This window comes from Halichoerus grypus, chromosome 1 (genome assembly GCF_964656455.1).
Source record: "Halichoerus grypus chromosome 1, mHalGry1.hap1.1, whole genome shotgun sequence".
NCBI lineage: Eukaryota > Metazoa > Chordata > Mammalia > Carnivora > Phocidae > Halichoerus > Halichoerus grypus.
This window is the reverse complement of record NC_135712.1, coordinates 202,204,560-202,225,750: the sequence shown is the minus strand read 5'-3', so window position 1 is coordinate 202,225,750 and position 21,191 is coordinate 202,204,560. Positions and strand designations below refer to the sequence as shown.

The 21,191-nt window shown below is 41.4% G+C and overlaps 2 protein-coding genes across 2 annotated transcripts in view; one reads left to right on the top strand and one right to left on the bottom strand.

Moving 5' to 3' along the window:
• Positions 1-6: 6 nt before the first annotated feature.
• Positions 7-5,629, bottom strand: KIAA1143 (KIAA1143 ortholog). Its single transcript, XM_036095879.2, has 3 exons — positions 5,449-5,629; positions 1,184-1,328; positions 7-518 (listed from the first exon to the last, which is right to left on the bottom strand). The coding sequence occupies exons 1-3, from the start codon at positions 5,554-5,556 to the stop codon at positions 304-306; spliced, it is 468 nt and encodes a 155-aa protein (XP_035951772.1). The 5' UTR covers positions 5,557-5,629; the 3' UTR covers positions 7-303.
• Positions 5,630-5,702: 73 nt separating this feature from the next.
• The window catches only part of KIF15 (kinesin family member 15), a 68,262-nt gene continuing 52,773 nt past the window's right edge, over positions 5,703-21,191 (top strand). Inside the window, exons 1-4 of the mRNA XM_036095870.2 lie at positions 5,703-5,836; positions 16,625-16,667; positions 17,142-17,325; positions 19,361-19,437. Coding sequence (XP_035951763.1) covers positions 5,818-5,836; positions 16,625-16,667; positions 17,142-17,325; positions 19,361-19,437 — 323 coding nt within the window. The 5' untranslated portion in view covers positions 5,703-5,817. The remainder of the gene's footprint in view (positions 5,837-16,624; positions 16,668-17,141; positions 17,326-19,360; positions 19,438-21,191) is intronic.

Here is a 21,191-nt window from a genome sequence, read left to right as displayed (position 1 = left end):
TCTGGAAAAATGCTCAGAATATGTCATGTGAAAAGCAGGACAGAAAACATATGCAATATAATCTCAATTTTGTTTAAAAAATACATACCCCACAAGTGGGAGTTCCAAAATGTTAATAGTAGTTAATATCTACAGAGTTCGCCTCATGTCAAAGGGGTATTGATAGACAAAATTTTTATCATACTAAATTTTTTCTGAATTTTCTATAATGAATTTGTATTATCTTTAAATAGAAAAAAAAAGTGTCACTTTAAAAAACACCCCATATACTCTTAAGGGTGACTAAGTCCAAAATATTTACACTTACTCAGTTTCATCGTCATTGTCAAAAGAAAGGAGGCAACTGTTTTTGATTTGCTTTTGTGAGTTCTTTTTAACTGAGTCCTGCTTATTTATTTCACCTTCATTTGCCTTCCTCTTTTTTGAGCTTGCTGTTAAACCTGAATATTTTTCATCCGAGGAACGTTTGACTGGTTTTCGATACATGATTCTTCCATCAACTATAGCCGGTTCTTCATCTGCAGCAAAAACAAAGTTAAAGAACTTTCTTCTCTCATTTTGTCTTTATTAGAGACTCAAATGGCAAGAAGATCTCAGATGATAATGAAGGATGTTCTAAGTCAATTCAGTCTGGTCTTCTCCACTGTTTCTAGCTACACCCACAAGACATGTAGTCCCTTAATAAAAACTCACTTCCTGAAGTACTCCATCATATTGCCAGTCCCCAAATAATTACAGTCAGGCTGTATTTTTAAGTATTATGAAAAGTGATTGTTTGGAACTCCAGGATTTTTCCTCAAAGCAATGTAATAAATATTCAGGAAAAATGAAAACTATACCATGTAGCATATCACGTTTCAGGCACTGATTAAATACACCTCTGTTGACTAATTTGTAAAACTAACCACCTATTTTTTTTTTAACAGGATGTTTTTATTTAAATTTGTACTTAATCCTCATAACAACCCAGTAAGGTAGGTACCATTATAGTCCCCACAGACTGATGAGGTAGCTGAGGCTGGGAGGTGAAATGACTTGTTCAAGATCACGTATCTGGTGCGTGTTAAAACCAAAGTTTGAACCAAGGACTGTCTCCTTCAAACATACCATACTATTACATAAGACAATTTCATATTCCAGGCTCCCTATACTGTTAGAAAAACCAGATTACTTTCAGACATACCTGCTTTGGCAGCCTTTATTTCTGCTTTAATTTTCATGACTTCTTCAACTGACAGGTCTCCCTTTTTTAAAACCACCACTTGGGGCTGTTCATCTTCTTTGTCACTGTGATCACCATCTTCATCTGGGAGCTGAGGCTGGATTCTCTAGGAGAAAACACAAACACAATATGGAGGCTGCTGACCTTGAACCAAATACAACTGTTGTCTCTGTAAGACACTGTGATGACTAAGTGACAAGGGTAACTTGATTCACTAAATATATTTGGCAAAGAATTTTCAAGTAACTCTTAAGGGCCTAACCTTGCCACACTCGGGAAGAGGTCTACCTGCCAGTTACCCTGCAGTGCCGACCCAAAGGGATTCATTTCTTTCTCAGCAGGACCCCAGACTGCAGTTCCCAGGGTCAGGGGCCTCTGCTTCATGGACCGCCAGCATGCCCAGCCTCCTCAGGGCATGCTGAACCGCATCCGTTCTCTCTGCTCTTCATCAACTGTTTTCACTTCCATCGCCTCTCAAAGCCTGACAAAAAAAATAATCAACTCCAAAGTATAGAAAGCAGCAAGTAAAAGGTAGTCTTTTTCCCACTTCTGATGATCTCTCCTCCCTTCCAATGGCTTCAGTTTGGTGGGCATCCTATCAGCTGTTTTCTAAGTGTATAAAAACATGGAAGTATAGAAACCATTCTGTGTACAAACAGGATACTGTACATCATACTATGTGACTTGCTTTCTTTTCTCTATGAAAGTTCCCAAACATAAAAAAGTACAGAGAACACCAACACAAACCATGTATTCCATATATACATGTAACAAGTGGTAACCTTTGGCCAGTTGATTCAGAGTTTCAAAAAATGTCAGATACTAAAGAAGTCCCTCTCCAACTTTTTTACTCAAAAAGTATCTTTGTATAATACCTTGGAATTATCTATTACTTTGGAATTATCTATTTTAAAGATTTTGTTTAAGGATTTTATTTATTTGTCAGAGAGAGCGAGCGAGCACACAAGCAGGGGGCGCGGCAGGCAGAGGGAGAAGCAGACTCCCTGCTGAGCAAGGAGCCCAACGCGGAACTCGATCCCACGACCTTGGGGATCATGACCTGAACCGAAGGCAGATGCTTAACCCCGACTGAGCCACACAGGTGTCCCTGGAATTATCTATCTTAAAAATCACTGCCTAGTATTTAACGGTATATGTGGTCATCTCATGGTTTATTTGGCCAGTACCCTGTAAAAATTTTGGTTGTTTCTAGTTTTTTTCCACTATGCACATATTTTTGTTTACTTTTTTCTACTGTGTACTTGTTTTTGTTCACTTTTGTGAACTCATATGTAAGATAAATTCCTGGATGTGGAATTGCTGGGTTGAAAGGCAGTATACCCACCACACATTATTCAAATAACTTTTTACTCCACCTCTCACAAAGCCTTCCTTGTCTCCCAAACAGGGCAACAGAGCCCTCCAGGATCTGGCCCATGAACACAGGTTTATCCTATACCACACTCATGACCTCTGGATTCCAGCCAGGTTGGCGGATTGCAGATCCCTGAACATATTAGCTCCTTTGCCTCCCTTGTCTCTGAACAAGTTCCCAGTGCCTAGAAAGCCCCACTGCCCCTGGTCCACACCTACTCTAGCTGCCTTCTAAGACTTAGATTCTTTAGAAGTACTTTCCTAATGTCGCCTCATCTTTCTCACACTGTGCATAGCTCACAGGGAGCATGTGCCATACTGAGTTATCCATATTTTTCTATCTGGTTCCACTAGGTAGCTCCTTTGAGGTACTATGTGTTTCATCTCTGTATCTAGAGGCACAGAGCCTGGCAAACATCAGGGACTCAAGGAGTATTTGTTGATCTATTCATGAATGACTAATAGGATGAAAAATGATGAACTACCTAAAGCCCTGGCTGGCAAGTCACTCACAGGCACATTCGTTCATTTTGTCTTAATCACTTGACACAAGTGCATTCTCTTTAATAATATCGATGTTAGTTCACTGATTACTCATTAGTTTTGCCTGTTTTTTCCCCAATAAGACGAAGATTCCAATAAGTGACCACAAACTAGTAGGTAATTATAAGTATTTTTCACCAAGGAAATGGGAAAGTGAAATAAAATAATTCCTGGGGCGCCTGGCTGGCTCAGTTGGTTGGTAGAGCATGTGACTCTTGATCTTGGGGTTGTGAGTTCAAGCCCCACAGTAGAGATTACTTAAAAATAAAATCTTAAAAAAAAAAATTCCTGGTGTTCATTAGCTTGAGAATCATTAGTTCTGATCCTTTTTGTTTACACGACTGCCCAGAAAATAAGAAACAGTCAAAGAAACAGTGGCTGCTCAAAGCCACTCCTGAATTAACTCTCAAGAAGGTGAATAAGGTAATTTAGCTCAATTATATAATGATTTCCCATGAAACACTTCTTTTTGTTAACACATGACTAGAACGATGGTTATACTGCCAACCTGATTAAGAGTGCAGTTGGTTTCTCACACAGACACAGGGTATCCCTCTACGGAAGTCTCTTAATTAAGTCAGTCAGTCTAAATCATTAGTATGAATTGGAAAGCATCTATCCCCACCCCAAGTTCTTCTAAAACAGCATTCCAAGCTAGAATCTTCAAGGTGTTAATTATGTACACATGATCATCACAAGGACCTCAAGCAAACTATAAAATTAGGTCTCGTATTCTCATTGCTAAATCCATGTCTATTTCCTCAAATCTCATCCTCTTTGTCATTATCACTGTTTTTGGTCCTGGGGGAATCTGTCACTCCCTGATCATGTTATCTAACCAAAAATGGCTCCTTGTTGCCTACTGAACAGGCCATGTGGCCTCCCCTCCAACAATTCCTCAATCACCTCTACATAGAGTCCATGACTCATCATCTTTTTTTTCTTTCTTTTTAAGATTTTGTTTTTAAGCAATCTCTAACACCCGATGTGGAGCTCGAACCTACAACCCTGAGATGAAGAGTCACATGTTCCACTGACTGAGCCTGCCAGGCGCCCCGTTGACTCACCATCTTTACACCTTTATCCACCTTTCCTTCCATCTCTACCTGCTGTCCTACCCATGCTCAAGATTCTAAGTATCCCTTCGTCCATGAAGCCTTGCCTGATAAATAAGCACAGTCAATACAAATGGTCACCTGCTACCTGGTGCCAGGCACTGTGCCAGGTGCTGGGAAAATACAGAAAGATTAAGATACTAACTTAGTTTGATTTAGTGGTCGTGATACACAGAAGAGCAAGTAGTTGCAATGCAAAATGATGAATATCTCAGATACGGACAAAGTGAAGAGAAAAACAAGAGGAAAAGTAATTGGAGGAGTTTTGAAGAGGTTCACAGAGGTGTAACCTGTGAAGGCAGAGATCAGGCAGGCAGGAAGGTTATAAAAGAATATGGTATTTTGGAGATCCATCTCTTTGTCCCTTCAAAGCCTGGCGCAATGCCTGGATTTAGCACATACACACTGGATTGAGTAATTTCACACAAGTCAATCTCGTTTCCTTTCCTAAGCTCTAAGTGACGTGAGGAGTGGGTATTAGTGAAAGTACTAGACATAGAGTGCTAAATGAAGTCTTTATTTCTCCACACAATCCCTAAGCATAACAGTCTCTTCCTATTGAAAGAAGCAGGGCAGGTTTTGGTGTGAACCAGTTAGCCCCTGGGAGGGCTCAGACTGATTCCCACTGATTCTCATCTCTAAACTATTCAGGTGTTGTTCTTTCCTGAAGCTCTTCTTCTATTTAGATCCAGGATATTCTTAAACAAGTTTTTTTTGGGGGGACGGGGGGAGCGGTAAACAACAAAGCATAAAAACAGATCTAGGGCATTCTTCCAAAGATGCTCCAGACTCCAGGCCTAGGACATCAGGTCATTTGATCAAGTGGCCTCAGTTTCTTTATCTGGAAAACGGGACTAAGCTACCACTCATCCTGCTAACTATAGGTTTTGGGATAAGCAAATAAGACGAGAGAGGAAAGTGATCTTTCTTAACCATCTACCAAGGACGAAGCGCTCTACCGGCGTCAGGTCGTTTTCAAGAACACAACAGCACTACGAAAAACGACAAATAGCTTCCTGGGCATACGAGGCTGTAGTTGTTTGAAGAGGACCAGCCTGGTGGCTGAGGCCCATCCAGACTCCCGACTGGGCGCAGGTGAGAGAGGGGACCCGTCAGTGCCTGGCCTCCAAGGCAGAAGCCGGAAGTGGCAGGGTAGCCCGCATTTCTGAGGTAACGCGACTGGCCTGGGCTCACCTTGGTTTCCACGGTAGGCCCTTCCCTGTAGCCGACCTGTTCCTTGAAGCGAGCCAGGAACGCCGGTTCGGCTGGCCGCACGTACGAAACCTGGTTCCGCTTGCTCATAGCTGCTCCCGGGAAAAACAGGTTTCCGGTGCCCCCTGGAAATGGTACATTGGCGACGGCGCCTACTCGTGACGTCACGTCGCCCCCGTCCCCTAGCCAGAGGCCGGGCAACATGGCGGCCTCCTTGCTGGCGTCAACGTCCGACCCGAGCGCCAAATTCAAATTTGCGGCCATCTTGAGCGTGCGGAATCCCGGCGCGCCGCGCGGCTGGAGGTGGGGGTATCCGCTGCCTTGGTTTTGGGATCCGGGGGTGAGGGCGCCATGGCGCCCGGCTGCAAAAGTAAGTAAGGAGCCCCGGCTTCGTGACCCCATCCCCGCCCCCAAATACAGCAGTGAAGGACGGCCCTCCCCGCCCAGAGTTCCCGGCTGGGCGTGAAGGGCAGGAGTGGACTGAGCGGCGCCGGGCGTTTGGGACCTCTCTGTCCCTCAGACAGACAATACGCGGCTGCAACAGCTGTCTTCCCTTCTATCTGTGTATTGGGCGTGCGCCACGAGCCAGGCACAGTTCTAGGCGCTTGGGCTGAGCAGTGAACCGGAGAGCCCAATCCTCCAGGAGCTTGGCGCCCAGCAACCTGCTGGTTTCTTCCTTCCGGTTCTCTGTTCTGCGACTGGGGCTGCCTCTACGTACCCTTGCCTGAGGTTCTCACCTCCTTCTGACTCTCACCGCCTTCTGCGTATTTCCACATTACTGACTATCCTGAAGGGGAGAACTTACTCATGTTCCAAGCACGTCTTTCTCTTCTGAAGGGCCTGCTGTAGAATCTCTTTAGATAAGCCCTGGGTTATCACAAATCCCTATTTTCTTCTCAAGGGGACCCGTTCGGTTTCTTCCTGTTTTCTTGGAGAGGAGCACTGCCAGTTTTTGCTTTTGTTAAACCCTCCAATTTTCACTAATTTCTTGGTCCTCTGCCGTTCTTGTGTACGTGCCCCATCTCTTACATTGCCTAATCCTAAAACAAGGAGTCTTGTTTTTTAAAGCTGATTTTGAGCTAATTCGATAGATCTCGGTGAATGGTATAAATGGCAATGAGGAGAGGCCTATGTTAGAAGATTGGAGAAACTGAAGTTTGGGGCTTTGACGAGACTTCCAACAACGTTAATCCTTCAAGCTGTCAATTGTAATTGTCTTCTGATGTCTTTGTTGTTTCCTGAACTTTCTAGGTCATCACACCATTCACTGCCTACTCATTGTGCTCTTTTTCCATCTAAAATGTTTCTCTTCTGTCGCCGTTTTTTCAGGATTCAGGGAATAGTAGCACACAAATTGGTACGTTTTTGGACTGAAATGTTTGTTGGGCTTCCTGCACAACCACAGTATTTGTTCTGTAAATCTGGACTCAAACAAGACAATTGATACGTGTGATATAATTAGAGCATCTGCTTACATAATGGAAAGTGACGTATGTCACTGTCTATTAAAGGACTCTGTCCTGTCTATGTACATCACTTTCTAGAAGTGATGGGAACAAGGATATTGACAACTCCCCTGTGTGAAAATGGTGATTTCCATGGGGAACTCTTCTGTTCCTTGTAGTCTGTTAGCAACCTTGAGGTTGATGACATCCCGGGTTCGAGCTCCTTGCATTCCCAGCAGTCCAGAGATCTGGAGCATGAATTGGGGAACTCACCCAGTGCTGTCCACAACTTTTGTGCCGATGAAGGTTATTTTTTGTGACACTATTAGCAACATGGGTTGCTGACTGAAATCAGAGAAATGAGAATGTGAAGTACAATCCCAATGAAACTGAGTTTAAGATTCCCTTTCTGAACTTAATCATATTTGGTCAAATGATCCATAGGTATTTATCTGGATTGCAGAATAAAGTATCTTATGGGTTGGTTGGTTTGTTTGTTTGTTTTACAGCAGGAAGACCATTTTAAAAAAGATTTACTGTTTTGTTGAGGATTAATATATATACAGCAAAGGACACAAATCTTAAGACTACTATGTGATAAATTTTTACATAAGAATACAGTTGTCACTGCCACCAAGATCAAGAAAGAATGGTTCCTATGCCCCAGAAAGTTCCCTGTGATCCTTCCTAGTTGACAACTACACTGTTAACTACAGTGTAGTTAACAGCTACACTGATTTCTATCACCACTGACTAGTTTTGCCTATCCTTGAACTTCATGTAAATGGTACAGTATTTATTCTTTTTGTTCTGGCTTTTTACTGAACATTATGTCTGAGCACTGTTTATCTGTTGTCTGTGGCAGCAGTTAATTCTCTTACATTGCCATTTAGTGTTCCATCCTGTCAGTATGCCACAATTTGTTTATTCTTTTGATGTACATTTGGGTTTCTAGGTGGGCTATTATGAATAAAGCTGCTGTAAGTATTCTTCAACATATTTTAAGGTAGATGTATTGAGGACCTCAGAGCTAAAAGAATTTTAGTGAGTGCCTACGAGGGACCCTTGTTGTGTCAACCTTTGACGGCAGCCATGTGATAAATTTTTATATTCTGTTTATTTATTTATTTTAAAGATTGAATTTATTTGAGAGAGAGGAGAGACAGAGATAGCCACAGAGATAACGAGAGAGAGAGCATGAGTGGGGAGGAAAAGGAGAAGCAGGCTTCCCGCTGAGCAGGGAGCCCGGCATGGGACTCAATCCCAGGACCCTGGGATCATGACCTGAGCCGAAGGCAGATGCTTAACTGACTGAGCCACCCAGATGCCCCCAAATTTTTATATTCTGTTTAAACTTTGCTTAAGATACAGTGCACTGAGGTGGTTAAGAATGTGCGCTCTGGATCCTGAATGCCTGGGTTCGCATGGCAGCATTTCTCAGTGACAGCATTGCCTCAGAACTCAATTAGGCTTAATGCCAGAACTATCTACCTCTGTGTAATTTTTTGTTTCACTTTATCTCACTATTGGCTTACTAACTTGGCTTTTTTCTTTTCTTTAATAAACATTTCATTTTGGAGTAATTTTAGGTGTACAGAAAAGTTGTAACAGGTGTTCATCCAGCATCTTCTCAACTCGACTAGACCACCAGACGCTATATGGACTCCCCTCCCTACACTTCAGACTTGAAACTCTAGGCAGTTGAGCTGGGGCAATTAAAGGGCTCGCTGCCTTTGTTTCCCGCTCTCAGGGTCACTTTACTGTGCTGTCTGTTGTCCAGTGTCTGAAACTTGTTGCGTGTTTTTTCCCAGTTTCCTGGCTACTTAAGACGGCAGTAAATCCAGTCTCTGTCTGGGCCTATATCTGGTTCATCTTTACACCTAGAGTGTGGCCTTTCAGCCTCCCATTTGAAAGCATGGGCATTTAATAGGGCACTGAACCCCAAATTTTGCTCCTCTAATCTGTGAGTCTATTCAAAACTCTGCTCAAAATCTCAGCCTCTTAGCTGCAGCTTGCAGAATCAGTAATTTCCTCCTAGGAAAGAGCGGCCTCAGATGCTGTGCTCACACCTCTGGACTTCCGTCCTCTCTGGGGTTTTGGCTCTGTATTTGCTGATTGCCTTGGCAGGTCTCCAGTGCCTCCAAGTAGATGTTTTTTATACTTTTTCTGCTTTTATAGTTGCTTTCAGGCAGGAGGGTTGGTCTGAAGTAAATTAGTCCTTTAGTTCTAGACTGTCCTAGTAAGGAAAGCCTTACTGTAATAAATTCAGTTTTATTCCAGGACAGAAAAAAGAAAAAATCTGTATCTGAGGAAGCATAAAAAGTAGAAACAAGTTTAAAATCAGTCTATTGGCATGAAGAAGGGCCAAAACTACAATTTAGGGTCGTGTCATTTTTTTCCCCACTATGCTCCTGCCTAGCTCCTCAAATCCTGATTTTATTACTAATGTTAACATGTATGGTGGCTTGAACCTTTCAATTTTAAGTGGTTAAAAAAAACCAAACTGATGTATAGTGTCTTCTGCCATCATCTTGAGGATTCATGGTTATGGTAGATGATAGTTGTCTTAGTCTGGGCTGCTCTAACAAAAATAACAAACTGGTGGCTTTTATTTTTTTTTTTATTTTTATTTATTTTTATTTTTATTTTTTTTAAAGATTTTATTTCTTTATTTCACAGAGAGGCACAGCGAGAGGGAACACAAGCAGGGGGAGTGGGAGAGGGAGAAGCAGGCTTCCCGCCGAGCAGGGAGCCGGATGCGGGGCTCGATCCCAGGATCCTGGGACCATGACCTGAGCCGAAGGCAGACGCTTAACGACTGAGCCACCCAGGCGCCCCCAAACTGGTGGCTTTTAAACAGTGGACATTTATTTCTCACAGTTCTGGAGTCTGGAAAGTCTAAGATCATTGTGTCTGCATATTTGGTGTCTGGTGAGGGCCCACTTCCTCACTGAGTCACTCTTTTTGCTATCAACTCACATGGTGGAAGGGAAGAGCTGCCTAGGGTGTCTTTTATAAGGACACCAGTGTCAATCACGAGGGCCCTGACTTCAAGACCTAATCACTTACCAGGGGCCCCCACCCAGGGGGTTAGGATTTCACCATACGAATTTTGGGGAGACAAAAACATTCATACCATAGCAGTGATAAAGAGATGACTTCATCATTTGTATAGAATTAAAGGTTGCCTGCTTTTAGTGTGGTACACTGCCTTTATTTTCTTTTAACTTTTAAAGATTTTTTTCATTTATTTATGAGACAGAGCAAACACGAGCTGGGGGAAGGGGCAGACGCAGAAGGAGAAGCAGACTCCCCGCTGAGCAGGGAACCTGACTCAGGGCTCCATCCCAGGACCCTGAGATCACGACCTGAGCCAAAAGCAGACGCTTAACCGACCGAGCCACCCAGGCGCCCCCCATAGCATGGTACAGTGCCTTTAGATAGCTGACGTGTAGATGCCTGTTTTGAACTGCCTCCCCCACAACCTCCAAAACTGTCTGAATACTTGCCTGACCTATGCCTTTGTATTTTTTGCGTACCTTTTCTGCTGTCAGGATATGTGACTCCTGCTCACATCATCTATTCTAATCTTTGTTTTCCTCTTTCCCCAGTTCTTCATAAGGATCAGACTTCAGCTTTTATCGTATTACGGCATTCTCATTTTTTTAAATTTTTGATAAAGGTACAGAGGGACTGTTTCTTTGATGCCAACTCTTGTAGAAACTGTGAAGGGCAGGTGGGGAATTGGGTAATCTGGTCTATTTTCCACTTCACAGACGTTCATTTGCTTGAGGGTATAGAAAGGGTAGTTTCCAGAACAGTCGTTCTGTGGTGAAAATTTACTTTGAGCTTCTGTGCTATGAAATGAAGAATAGAAATAAACAATAGAAAGAATAGAAATTAAGTTTTTTTTTTTTTTTTTACTGATGTGTTAGTATTAGTTCATTCAGAGATATTTACTGAGTGTTCACTGTGTGTCAGGCACTGCTTTAGACAATGCCTTACAGTTAATTTGGAAGAGAAAGAGAGTAAATTAACATCTATTATGATGGCAGTAAGTCCTTTGAGGGAAAGGCCAAGGAAAGGAGTTAGAGTGATAGACAGGTGGGTGGGTGGGGAGATAAGCTGGTGTTTCCCATAATGTGAGGTCATGGAATGCCTTATTGAGAAGACAATACTTAAGTAAATGCCCAAAGAAGTGTTCTAGGCAGAAGGTATAGCATGTGTACCATCTCATGCGTAAAGGTCCCGAAGTGTGACTTGTTCTAGAAATAACAGGAAATCTAGTTTGGTTGTAGTGGAACAAGGACAAGGAGTGTAATAGGAAGTTACACTCCAAGGAGTTGTGGAGGTGGTCATAGGGGGAGGCAGGGGCACTAGACCATGTAGGTTCCTGTAGGGTGTTGTAGGAACTTTGCCTTTTACTCTGATTGAGATGGACAACCACTGCAGAGTTTTGAACAGAGAAGTGACTTGCTATGATACACACATATCCTTATTTTAATAGCTTTTAATTTTGCTATAATTTAAAGTTATAGAAAAATTGTGAGAGTAGTACAAGAAATTCTTGCATAATACCCTTTACCCATATTAACCACTCTCCATTTTGCCACATCTGCTTTATCATTCTCTCTCCCTCTTCCCTTATCCTCCCGATTGTGTGTGTGTATACATATTATTTTTTATGAGCCATTTGAGAGTAAAATGGGTACCTTTACCACGAAATACTTCAGTGAGTAATTTCTACGAATAGGTGTATTCTGTTGGTTAATCACATTGCAGTGATCAAAGTCAAGAAATTTTATATTGATATAGTACTGTTATCTAATCCACGGTCCATATTTTACTTTTATCCAGTGTCCCAATAATCTATTTTATAGTTGTTTTTCTCTAGAACCAGATCTCTCATTGCATTTAGTACTGATATCTGACATTTTTTTAACAGCTTGATTGAGATGTAAGTCAGATACTGTACAGTTCACCTATATAAAGTGTAAAATGGTTTTTAGTATATTCACAGATATGTGCAGCTATCAGCATTGTCCATTAGAACATTTTCATCACCTCAAAAGAAATGTCATACCTTCAGCTCTCCTCCTTCCCACCTCTCTATCTCCCACCAGCCCTAAGTAACAACTACAATCTCTTCGTTATTCAAAGTGGCATAGTAAAGTCTCCAGCTGTTACTGTTGAATTGTCTATTTCTCCCTACTTTTCTGTCCATTTTCGCTTCGTGTATTTTGGTGATCTGGAATTAGGTGAATATATTTTTATATCTGTATTATCATCCTGAAGGATTGACCTTTGTATCATTATAAAATGTCCCTCTTTATCTCATTTATCTCTTTATCAGTGTTTTTTGGTGGTTTTTAAAAATCTGTATTGTCTAATACCAGTGTAGCTACTCCAGCCTTCTTGTGGTTGCTGTTTGAGTGAGATATCTTTTTTTCATCGTTTACTTCCAGTGTATTCTTATCTTTGAATCTAAAGTGTGTTTCCTGTAGGTATTGTATAGTTGGAGCATGTTTTCTCAAGTAGTCTGTCAGTCTCTGCCTTTTAATTATTTAATCCATTCACATGTTATTGGTATAGTTGGATTTACATGTGCCGTTTTACTTTTTGTTTTCTATGTGTCTCACATCTTTTGTGTTCCCCTGTTCCTCCTTTTCTGCTTTCTTTTTTGGATTTTCTTTTTATTACTAGTGGTTGCTCTAGGGTTTAACATGCTCATCTTATCAGAATCAGCTTCAGATTTATACTAGCTTAATTCCAGTGATACAAACATTACTCCTATGTAGTTCTATTCCTTCTCACCCCCTTTTTTTTGATATATTGTTAAACATATTACATTTAATAATGTTATAAACCCAAAAATACATTGCTATATTACTTTACCAACTTTAGTTACTTCCTCAGGCCAGTACAGCTTTGCTCCTTCCCACCTTGTATGTATATTACATTCCTATATATTGTAGACCCAACAATACATTATGTACATTTTATTTTATTTGCTTTTTTTAAGATTTTATTTTTTAAGTAATCTCTACAACCAATCTGGGGCTCAAACTCAAAACTCTGAGATCATGAGTCACATGCTGTATCGACTGAGCCAGCCAGGCACCCCCATTATGTACATTTTAAAGAAACAATACATTATGTGCATTCTAAAGCTTTAAAAATTAATTAAGAGAAGAGAGGAAAAAATAGGCATTTCTACTATCTTTTATAATTACATAATCACCTTTCCCTGGTGCTCTTTGATTTCTCATATGGATTCAGATTACCAACTGGGGTCACCTACTTTGAACCAGAAGGACTTCCTTTACCACCTTCTTGAAAGGTGGGTGGGCAAGCAGCAAATTCTCCCTTATTCCTTCTGGCCTCCATTGTTTATGCTGAGAAGTCAGCTGTTGATGTAATTGGGTTCTCTTGTAAGTAGCAAGTTGTTTTTCTCTTGCTGCTTTCATGATTTTCTCCTTCTCTTGGGGCACCTGGATGGCTCAGTCAGTTAAGCGTCTGCCATTAGCTCAGGTCATGATCCCAGAGTCCTGGGATGGAGCCCCTCGTTGGCTTCCTGCTCAGCAGGGAGTCTGCTTCTCCCTCTCCCTCTCCCCCACTCATGCTTGCTCTCTCAAATAAATAGATAAAATCTTTAATTAAAAAAAAAAATGTTTTCCTTCTCTTTGATCTTCACCATTTTTACCATGATGTCTCTTTGTGGATTTCTATGTTTATCCTCTGTGGAATTCATTGAACTTCCTGGAGTGAATTTTCAGTGAATTTGGAAAGTTTTTGGTAATTATATCTTTGAAATTTTTTCTGCTGTTTGTCTTTTTTCTTCTTCTGGTGCGCCCCATTACATGCATATTGGTGTGTTTGATGGTATCCCACATTTTTCTGAGGCTTGCTTCACTTTCCTTCATCTTTTTTTTCTGTCTGTTCTTTGGCTTGTATGGTCTCTGTTGATCTGTCTTTGAGCTTGCTTATTTTTTCTTCTGCCAGTTTACATACACTGTTGAGTCCTTCTAGTGAATTTTTATTTCAGTTATTGTACTTTTTGAACTGCAGAGTTTCAATTTTTCAAAATAATGTCTATCTCTATTCTCTGTTTGGTGGGACATTGTCATTATACCTTTCTTTGATGCTTTAATTATGATTTCCTTCAGTTCTGTGAACATGTTTATAATGGTTATATTTGAAGTCTCCCAACATCTGGATGCTATCATAGGCAATTTCTGTTGCCAGCTTTTTTTCCCCTGCTTCATGGCTCATACTTTCCTGTTTCTTTGAATGCCTTGCATTTTTTTGTTGGATACTTGACATCTTAGATAATAAATTATAGCAACTTTGGATACTGGTCTCTACCCTCTGGGAGTTGTTATTTGCTTGTTTGTTTAATTACTGACTGGATCATTTTAGTGACATATCTTTCCCTTTCACAATGTTAAGCCTCTTGCTCCTCAGAGAAGTCCAGCTTTGGGTATGCCCTAGTTACCCTGATGGCAGTGGTTTTGGTGAGGATCTCTTTCTCTCTTTCCCTGACCACATTTAGTTCTTAAACTTTAGGAATATAAGCTGATTGCCCTGTTTTGAACAATGCCTGAACATTGCCCTACAAATTAATCTAATTAGATTCTTCCCCACCCCCCTTTTATGAAGGGGGGAGAGGTAGAGGGAGAGGAAAAGAGAGAATCTTAAGCAGGCTCCACGCTCAGCTAGGGCTTGATCTCACGACCCTGAGATCATGACCTGAGCCAAAACCAAGAGTCAGACACTTAACCAACTGAGCCACCCAGGCACCCCTGATTCTTGCCCCTTTGAAGGAAAAGTTTCTGAGGTCTGTGTTTGATACTTGTTTTGACCCCAGTAAAGCTGCTCCCAGCTGTCTGATGCCCCAGTTCTCTCCTGTAAATTAATAGGCCTGCGGTTTAGTTTGTACCTCCTAAAGGCCTCTCACCACAACCTTCACTGTTCTTGAGTGTGTGATTAGGCTTGAACTTCTCCATGCTCTGTTGGAAATGAGGTCAGCTCCTTTGGAGCAATCTGCTTTAGGGTCTGTTTCTCCCCTGAGGCAAAATCTCTGAGCCTAGACTCTGGAGCTGGGGGTGGGGACAGTGACAGCCTTCTTTCTGAGCGACACCTCTGTTGCTATTTGTTGGGGAGGAGAGTGTGTATATGTGTGTGTGTGTGTGTGTGTGTGTGTGTGTGTGTGTATGTGTGTAGCAGCTGGGGTCCCCTTGACTTGCCTCTCCTAGTGGAGAACCACTGCCTTGTGAGCCAGACCAGGGTGATCAGGGTCCCAGTGTTCTCAGTACCCTATATCCAAGGTATAGCCTCATTCCACGAGTGGAGGCTGGGTGGGAGAAGGGAACCCCCACCTCTCAACCATATTTATTTAGGATTTAGCGTCAGCAACAGGCAGCCGGCTGGAGGCAGGATGAGAAACTGATAACCTGCTCCTGGGAAGAAAGCCCTCCCAATGGAAGCTGAGGGGAGGGGAGGAGGATCCCTGTGTTCCTGGCTGTGCAGTCTGGAGTAGAGTCGCCAGCTTGCTGAGCTGGAAGGGAGGGACCTTGGCTCAACTGCCATAGACTCTCACCTTTGTTGTGGAATTTTCATAGATCTTGACTAGATGTTTTTTCATTTGGCTGTTTGCTTTATGGCTGTTTCTAGAGACTTTAAGTGTTGTTTTTGTTTTTTATTTCACTAGTTTTACTGGGCAGTGGGTCACTGGAGTTCCTCATGTGGTCATGCTGGAAGTTGATCTCCGGGTTCTTTTTCAACAGAATCATTCTACCTTCTGGGTTGAGAATAGGTGGGATCCTGGGGATGAGGGAGTGAGAAAGAGAAGCAGGGAGACTGTTGTAATAATTCAAATGAGGGATGTTGCTGGCTTGATTCCATAGCAGTGGATTTGACCAGAAGTTGTAGGATTCTGGATGTATTTTGAAGGTAGAGCCAAAGATTGGCTAACAGGTTGGATATGAAGTATGAGAAAGAGAGGGGTCAGGGATGGCTCCAAGGTTTTTGGCCTGAGCAACTAGAAAGATGGAATTGTCAGGGCGCTTGGGTGGCACAGTCAGTTAAGTGTCTGACTCTTGGTTTCCGCTCAGGTCGTGATCTCAGGGTCCTCAGACTGAGCCCTGCATCGGGCTTCATGCTTAGCGAGGAGTCCATTTAAGACTTTCTCTCCCTCCCCCTCGGTCCCTCCCCCTTGCATGGTCTCTCTCTTTCTCTCTTGCTCTCTCTGAAATAAATAAATAAATCTTAAAAAAAGAAAAGAAAGAAAGATAGAGTTGTCCTTAATTGAGATGGAGAAGCATGTTTGGGGTGGGGGTTGGGTAATCAGGAGTTCAGTTTTGGACATGTTAAATTTGAGACATTGCCCATTGGGCATCCAACTGGATATGTCAAACAGGCTGTTAGATGTGAGAGTCTGGTGCTTAGGAGAGTGGTCCAGGGAGGTTTAAATTTGGGACTCATCAACATATACTTAGCATCTAAAACCATGAGCTTGGATGTCATCACCAACAGAGTAGATGCAGACAGAATAGAAGGAAGATCAAGCCTGGGCCCTGGAAGTCCTGATGTCAGGAGGTCGGGGAGCTGAGGAGACTGAGGAGTGTCAACAACAGAAGACCAGCCTAGATAAGAATGAGATTTTTATAGTACAATTTTAAATGCCTGTTATAACTTCTTGTCTTTTTTTCTAGCTGAGTTACGCACTGTGACAAATTGTCAGTCTAACCAACCAAGGTAAGGAAAAAAAATCTCGTTGATGAAACCAAAAGAATTAGGGATGTGGTATTCCTAAAACAACCATTTAGCGTAGTAAGGGGTACTTTTTTCAGAATTAAGCTTGGTCCTCAGCTACCTGGAAATCTGGAAACATCACACTTCCTCCCCAACCCTCCCTCCATCCTCTCACCTTTTAGGCTAAAAGATGAAATCAGTAACATCATTCTCCCTTGGGGTGACTTATTTTATTACTGCTACTAAGAGGGAAATCAGACAAGCAGACATGCTTGGAGCGCCATGGAATCAACTCTCTTTGAGTTGATTTCAGATAAAAGCTTATGAACATGAGTATCGTGAAGTAAATCAGTAAAGTCATGTGAGACTTGGGGCTTTGTTGGGGAAACTCAGTATGGAAACATTAGAGACAATATGAGACTCCTTCTTTTTTAGTTTTCTCCAGTAAACTTAGGCTGGTACATTTCTTGTCTTCAGTAATGAAGGTGATGCCATCAAAGTTTTTGTGCGAATTCGTCCACCTACAGAAGGTTCTGGATCAGCTGATGGAGAGCAAAACTTATGCTTATCTGTGCTCTCCTCTACCACTCTCCGGCTTCACTCCAACCCTGAGCCCAAGACCTTCACATTTGATCATGTCGCAGACATGCACACCACTCAGGTAATGATAGTTTTGGAAACTTAACTTTCCATTTGGATAAGATTCTGTTATTTGTGAGGATTTCATTTTTGGTCTCTTTAGTTTGATAGATTTCAGATAAGGACACTCAAACATTATGTAAATATTTTAGATTTAATATATTTTAAAATATTTTAAATTTAATTATTTTTCTTCCTTCATCACACTTTGTACCAGAATGACAAGCCTGCTTTACTTTCGCTCACCATCCAGTGATGGAGATTAGTGGAAGTGTATTTTTCAGAGCCACTTGGATGATTGATAAGTACAGTTGAACTTCCTAGTTTAAGGAGAGGATCTTAATTGTGACTGCTATAACAAAAATATCAAAAACTGAGTGGCTTAAACAGCAAACATTTATTTCTCACTGTTCTGGAGGTTGGGAATTCTAAGATCCAGGCCAGAAGATCCAGTGTGTGGTAAGGACCTGCTTCCTGGCTTTAGACAGCTGCCTTCTCACTGTGGGGAAAGAGAGAAAGCAAATTCTCTCCTGTCTTTTAGAAGGGCACTACTCCCATCACATGGGCTTTACCCTCATGATCTAATTATCTTCCAAAAGCCCCATCTCCAAATACCATCACACTGGGGATTAGGGTTTCAACATAAGAATTTTGGGGAGGACACCAAGATTCAGTCCATAGTAGAGAGTAGCAGGTTTATGATTGCTGTGATGTCAGTAACTGCTTTTCTAATTAAGGACAATTTAGTTCAGATCTAGTCAGCACTATCCATTAGAACTTTCTGTAATGAGGGAAATATTCTATTATCTGTGCTGTCCATTACAGTAGCCTCTAGCCACATGTGGCTATTTAAGTTTGAATTTATTAAGATTAAATAAAATCTAAAATTTAGTTTCTCAGATACGCTAACTGCACGTGGCTATGGAGCACTTGAAATGTGGCTAATGCATCTAAGGACCTGACTTTATGTTTTATTTAATTTTAATTAATTTGAATTTAAATAGCTACATATGACTAATGGCTACTGAATATCACAGATCTTGATTATTCCCTTACACACATGGATATTTTTGGTGAGACATTTAGATCTTTTCATCTAGGACATGGCTGGTCAGTGGAAATATAAAGTTAGTCACATATATAATTTAAAATTTTCTAGTACCCATGTTGAAAAAAAAGTAAAAAAAAACAGGTAGACTTAATTTTAATCCTATATTTTATTTAACCCAATATATCCAAAATATCATTTCCATGTGTAATCAATATAAAGCAAATTATTAATGAGATATTTTCCATTCTTTTTATTCACGCTCAGTCTTCCAAACCTGGTGTATATTTTATACATAACAATACATCTCAAGTTGGACGAGCTACGTTTCAGGTGCTCAGTAGCCACATGTGGCTCATGGCCATGGTATTAGACAGTGTAGGTTTAGGAATTCTTGCACTGTTGATAAGATTGCATCTACTTATATGTAAAAATTAAAATAAAAATCAGGTATTGATTCTTTAGTATAAGCTGGTAAGAAAAGCACCAAAGAACATATAGGGCCACGTATTTGATGCTAATACCAGTATAATATTTGCGTGCAACGTGCTGAACAAAATTCTCTATAAATTGTAGATGTAAGCTTTAAATCTGTAATTGTATATGAGATTAATGGACATAACTGTCTAATGTTTTATCCCATCTTAGATGTTTTAGCTTGCTTTTTTTTTTTTAAAGATTTTATTTATTTATTTGAGAGCGAGAGAGAGAGAGACAGCATGAGAGGGGAGAGGGTCAGAGGGAGAAGCAGGCTCCCCGCCGAGCCGGGAGCCCGATGCGGGACTGGATCCCAGGACTCCGGGATCATGACCCGAGCCGAAGGCAGTCGCTTAACCAACTGAGCCACCCAGGCGCCCCTAGCTTTTTTTCTATAGTGATTGCAATGTTCATGTTATCACAGGGGTTGAAAAATCTAAGCATGTTATTTTTATTCTGTTTTAGAATCTGGTTTAGGAAAAATGTTTTCATTTCTATGAAATGTTAAAATGCTTGGTGCTTACGTTTGTAGGAGTCCGTGTTCTCAGCTGTGGCCAAGGGCATTGTGGAATCTTGCATGAGCGGTTATAACGGTACCATCTTTGCATAGTAAGTTCCTGACTGGGTCCTTATACAAGGGTACAATAGTAAGTGCTTCTTACTATAGCTGCTGTAAACAATTACCCCAAATTTAGTGGCTTGAAACAATACGAATTTATTATTTTTCAGTTCTGTAAGTCCAGAGTCTGACACGAGTCTCACTGAGCTACAATAAAAGTGTTGGCAGGGCTGTGTTCCTTTCTGGAGGCTTTAAGGGAGAATTCCATTTCCTTGCCTTTTCCAGCTTTTAGAGGCCACTCAGATTGCTTGGCTACAGCCCCCATTCTCTGTCTTTGAAGCCAACAACATGCAACCCTCTGACTCTTCTTCCTCAGTCACATCTCCGTCTGACTATGGCTGGGACAGTTCCCTAATTTTAAAGATTCATGTGATTGGATTGGCCCCACCGGGATAGTCAAGGTGGAGGGGATTAAACTCCCACCTCCTGGAGAGGAGAACATCTACTTATATTATTTGGAATTCTTCTGTGAGGAAGATTTGTCTCTTCTCCCCCATTTATTCTACTTGGAGTTATAATCCAATATATTATTTTTATCTTATTGCTCATATTGTCCTAGCCTGGCCATTGGGAACTATTTGAGGTGGGTTTCTGTGTCCCCTTGACACGTCACATCCTTTTGCTTGAGCATGTCCTTATTTTATGATGCTCCAGGCTGCTCCTGGTTCATCTGTATTTTCCCTGTCCTAGACCTAGACTCAGCCATTTCGCCAAGGAGCCCTGGTTCCTTTTATTGGAGAATGGTTTTTAGAAACCAAGATGTGGGCACTAGGTGTGTTTCTTGCTACTGGAGTGTCCTTGATTCTAGGTCTTCTCGGCAGACAGCTAGGTAATAAATGCATATATACTAAGTCATGTCTGTAGGCGTATCTGTAATTGTTTCTGTATATATCCATTTGTACATGCGTTAAGCTAAACACGAGTTCATGCGTATGTATCTGACTCTAATCCAAGGGTTTAGAATCCACATGGGTTCATTCTAACCTTTCTTTCTTGTTTATCTGTAACTTCCCTTGCTGGCAGTGAGAACCCTGGCTCCCACCTTCTATCATCCCTTCACTTATTTGTTCAACCCCCATGTACAACTTGCAGAATTGTTATCCTGTATCCCTGTGAGAAACACATTTACTGAGGACAGTATTGATGTACAGTTCTTTTTATTTTTTATCCTTACAATTTCCAGTCAAAATCTCCTTTTCTAAAGTTACTTAGGTCAGCGCTTTTGCTACCCACCCACTTTAGTGCACTCATGTCACACGCTTGTAATGTCATTACCTGCATTCCATCCTGGGACCGCTGACATCCTGGTTGATGTGTTTTGCTTGTTTTTTTTAGTTTGCATACCTTAAAGTTCACCCTTTGTGATGTACGGTTGTATAGTGTTTTGACAGATGCAGAGGGTCACGTACTTACCACCCCAGCACTGAAGAGGACAGTTCCTTCACCTTAAAAGTTTCCCCTGTTTGTCCCCCTTGTAGTCAGCCACTCCCCCTTCCCCCAACCCCTGACATCCAGGGTACCCTAATATATTTTCCATTTCTATAGTTCTACCTTTCCCAGAGTGCCATATAAAAGAAATCATACAATATGTAGCCTTTTGGATCTGCCTTCTTTCTCTTAGTAAAAAATACATTTAGGATTCGCCTGTGTTGTTGCATGCATCAATAACTTACTCTTTTTTTTTTCTCCGTAGTATTTTATTATATGGATGTATCATGATTTGTTTATCCATTTCCTTGTAAAA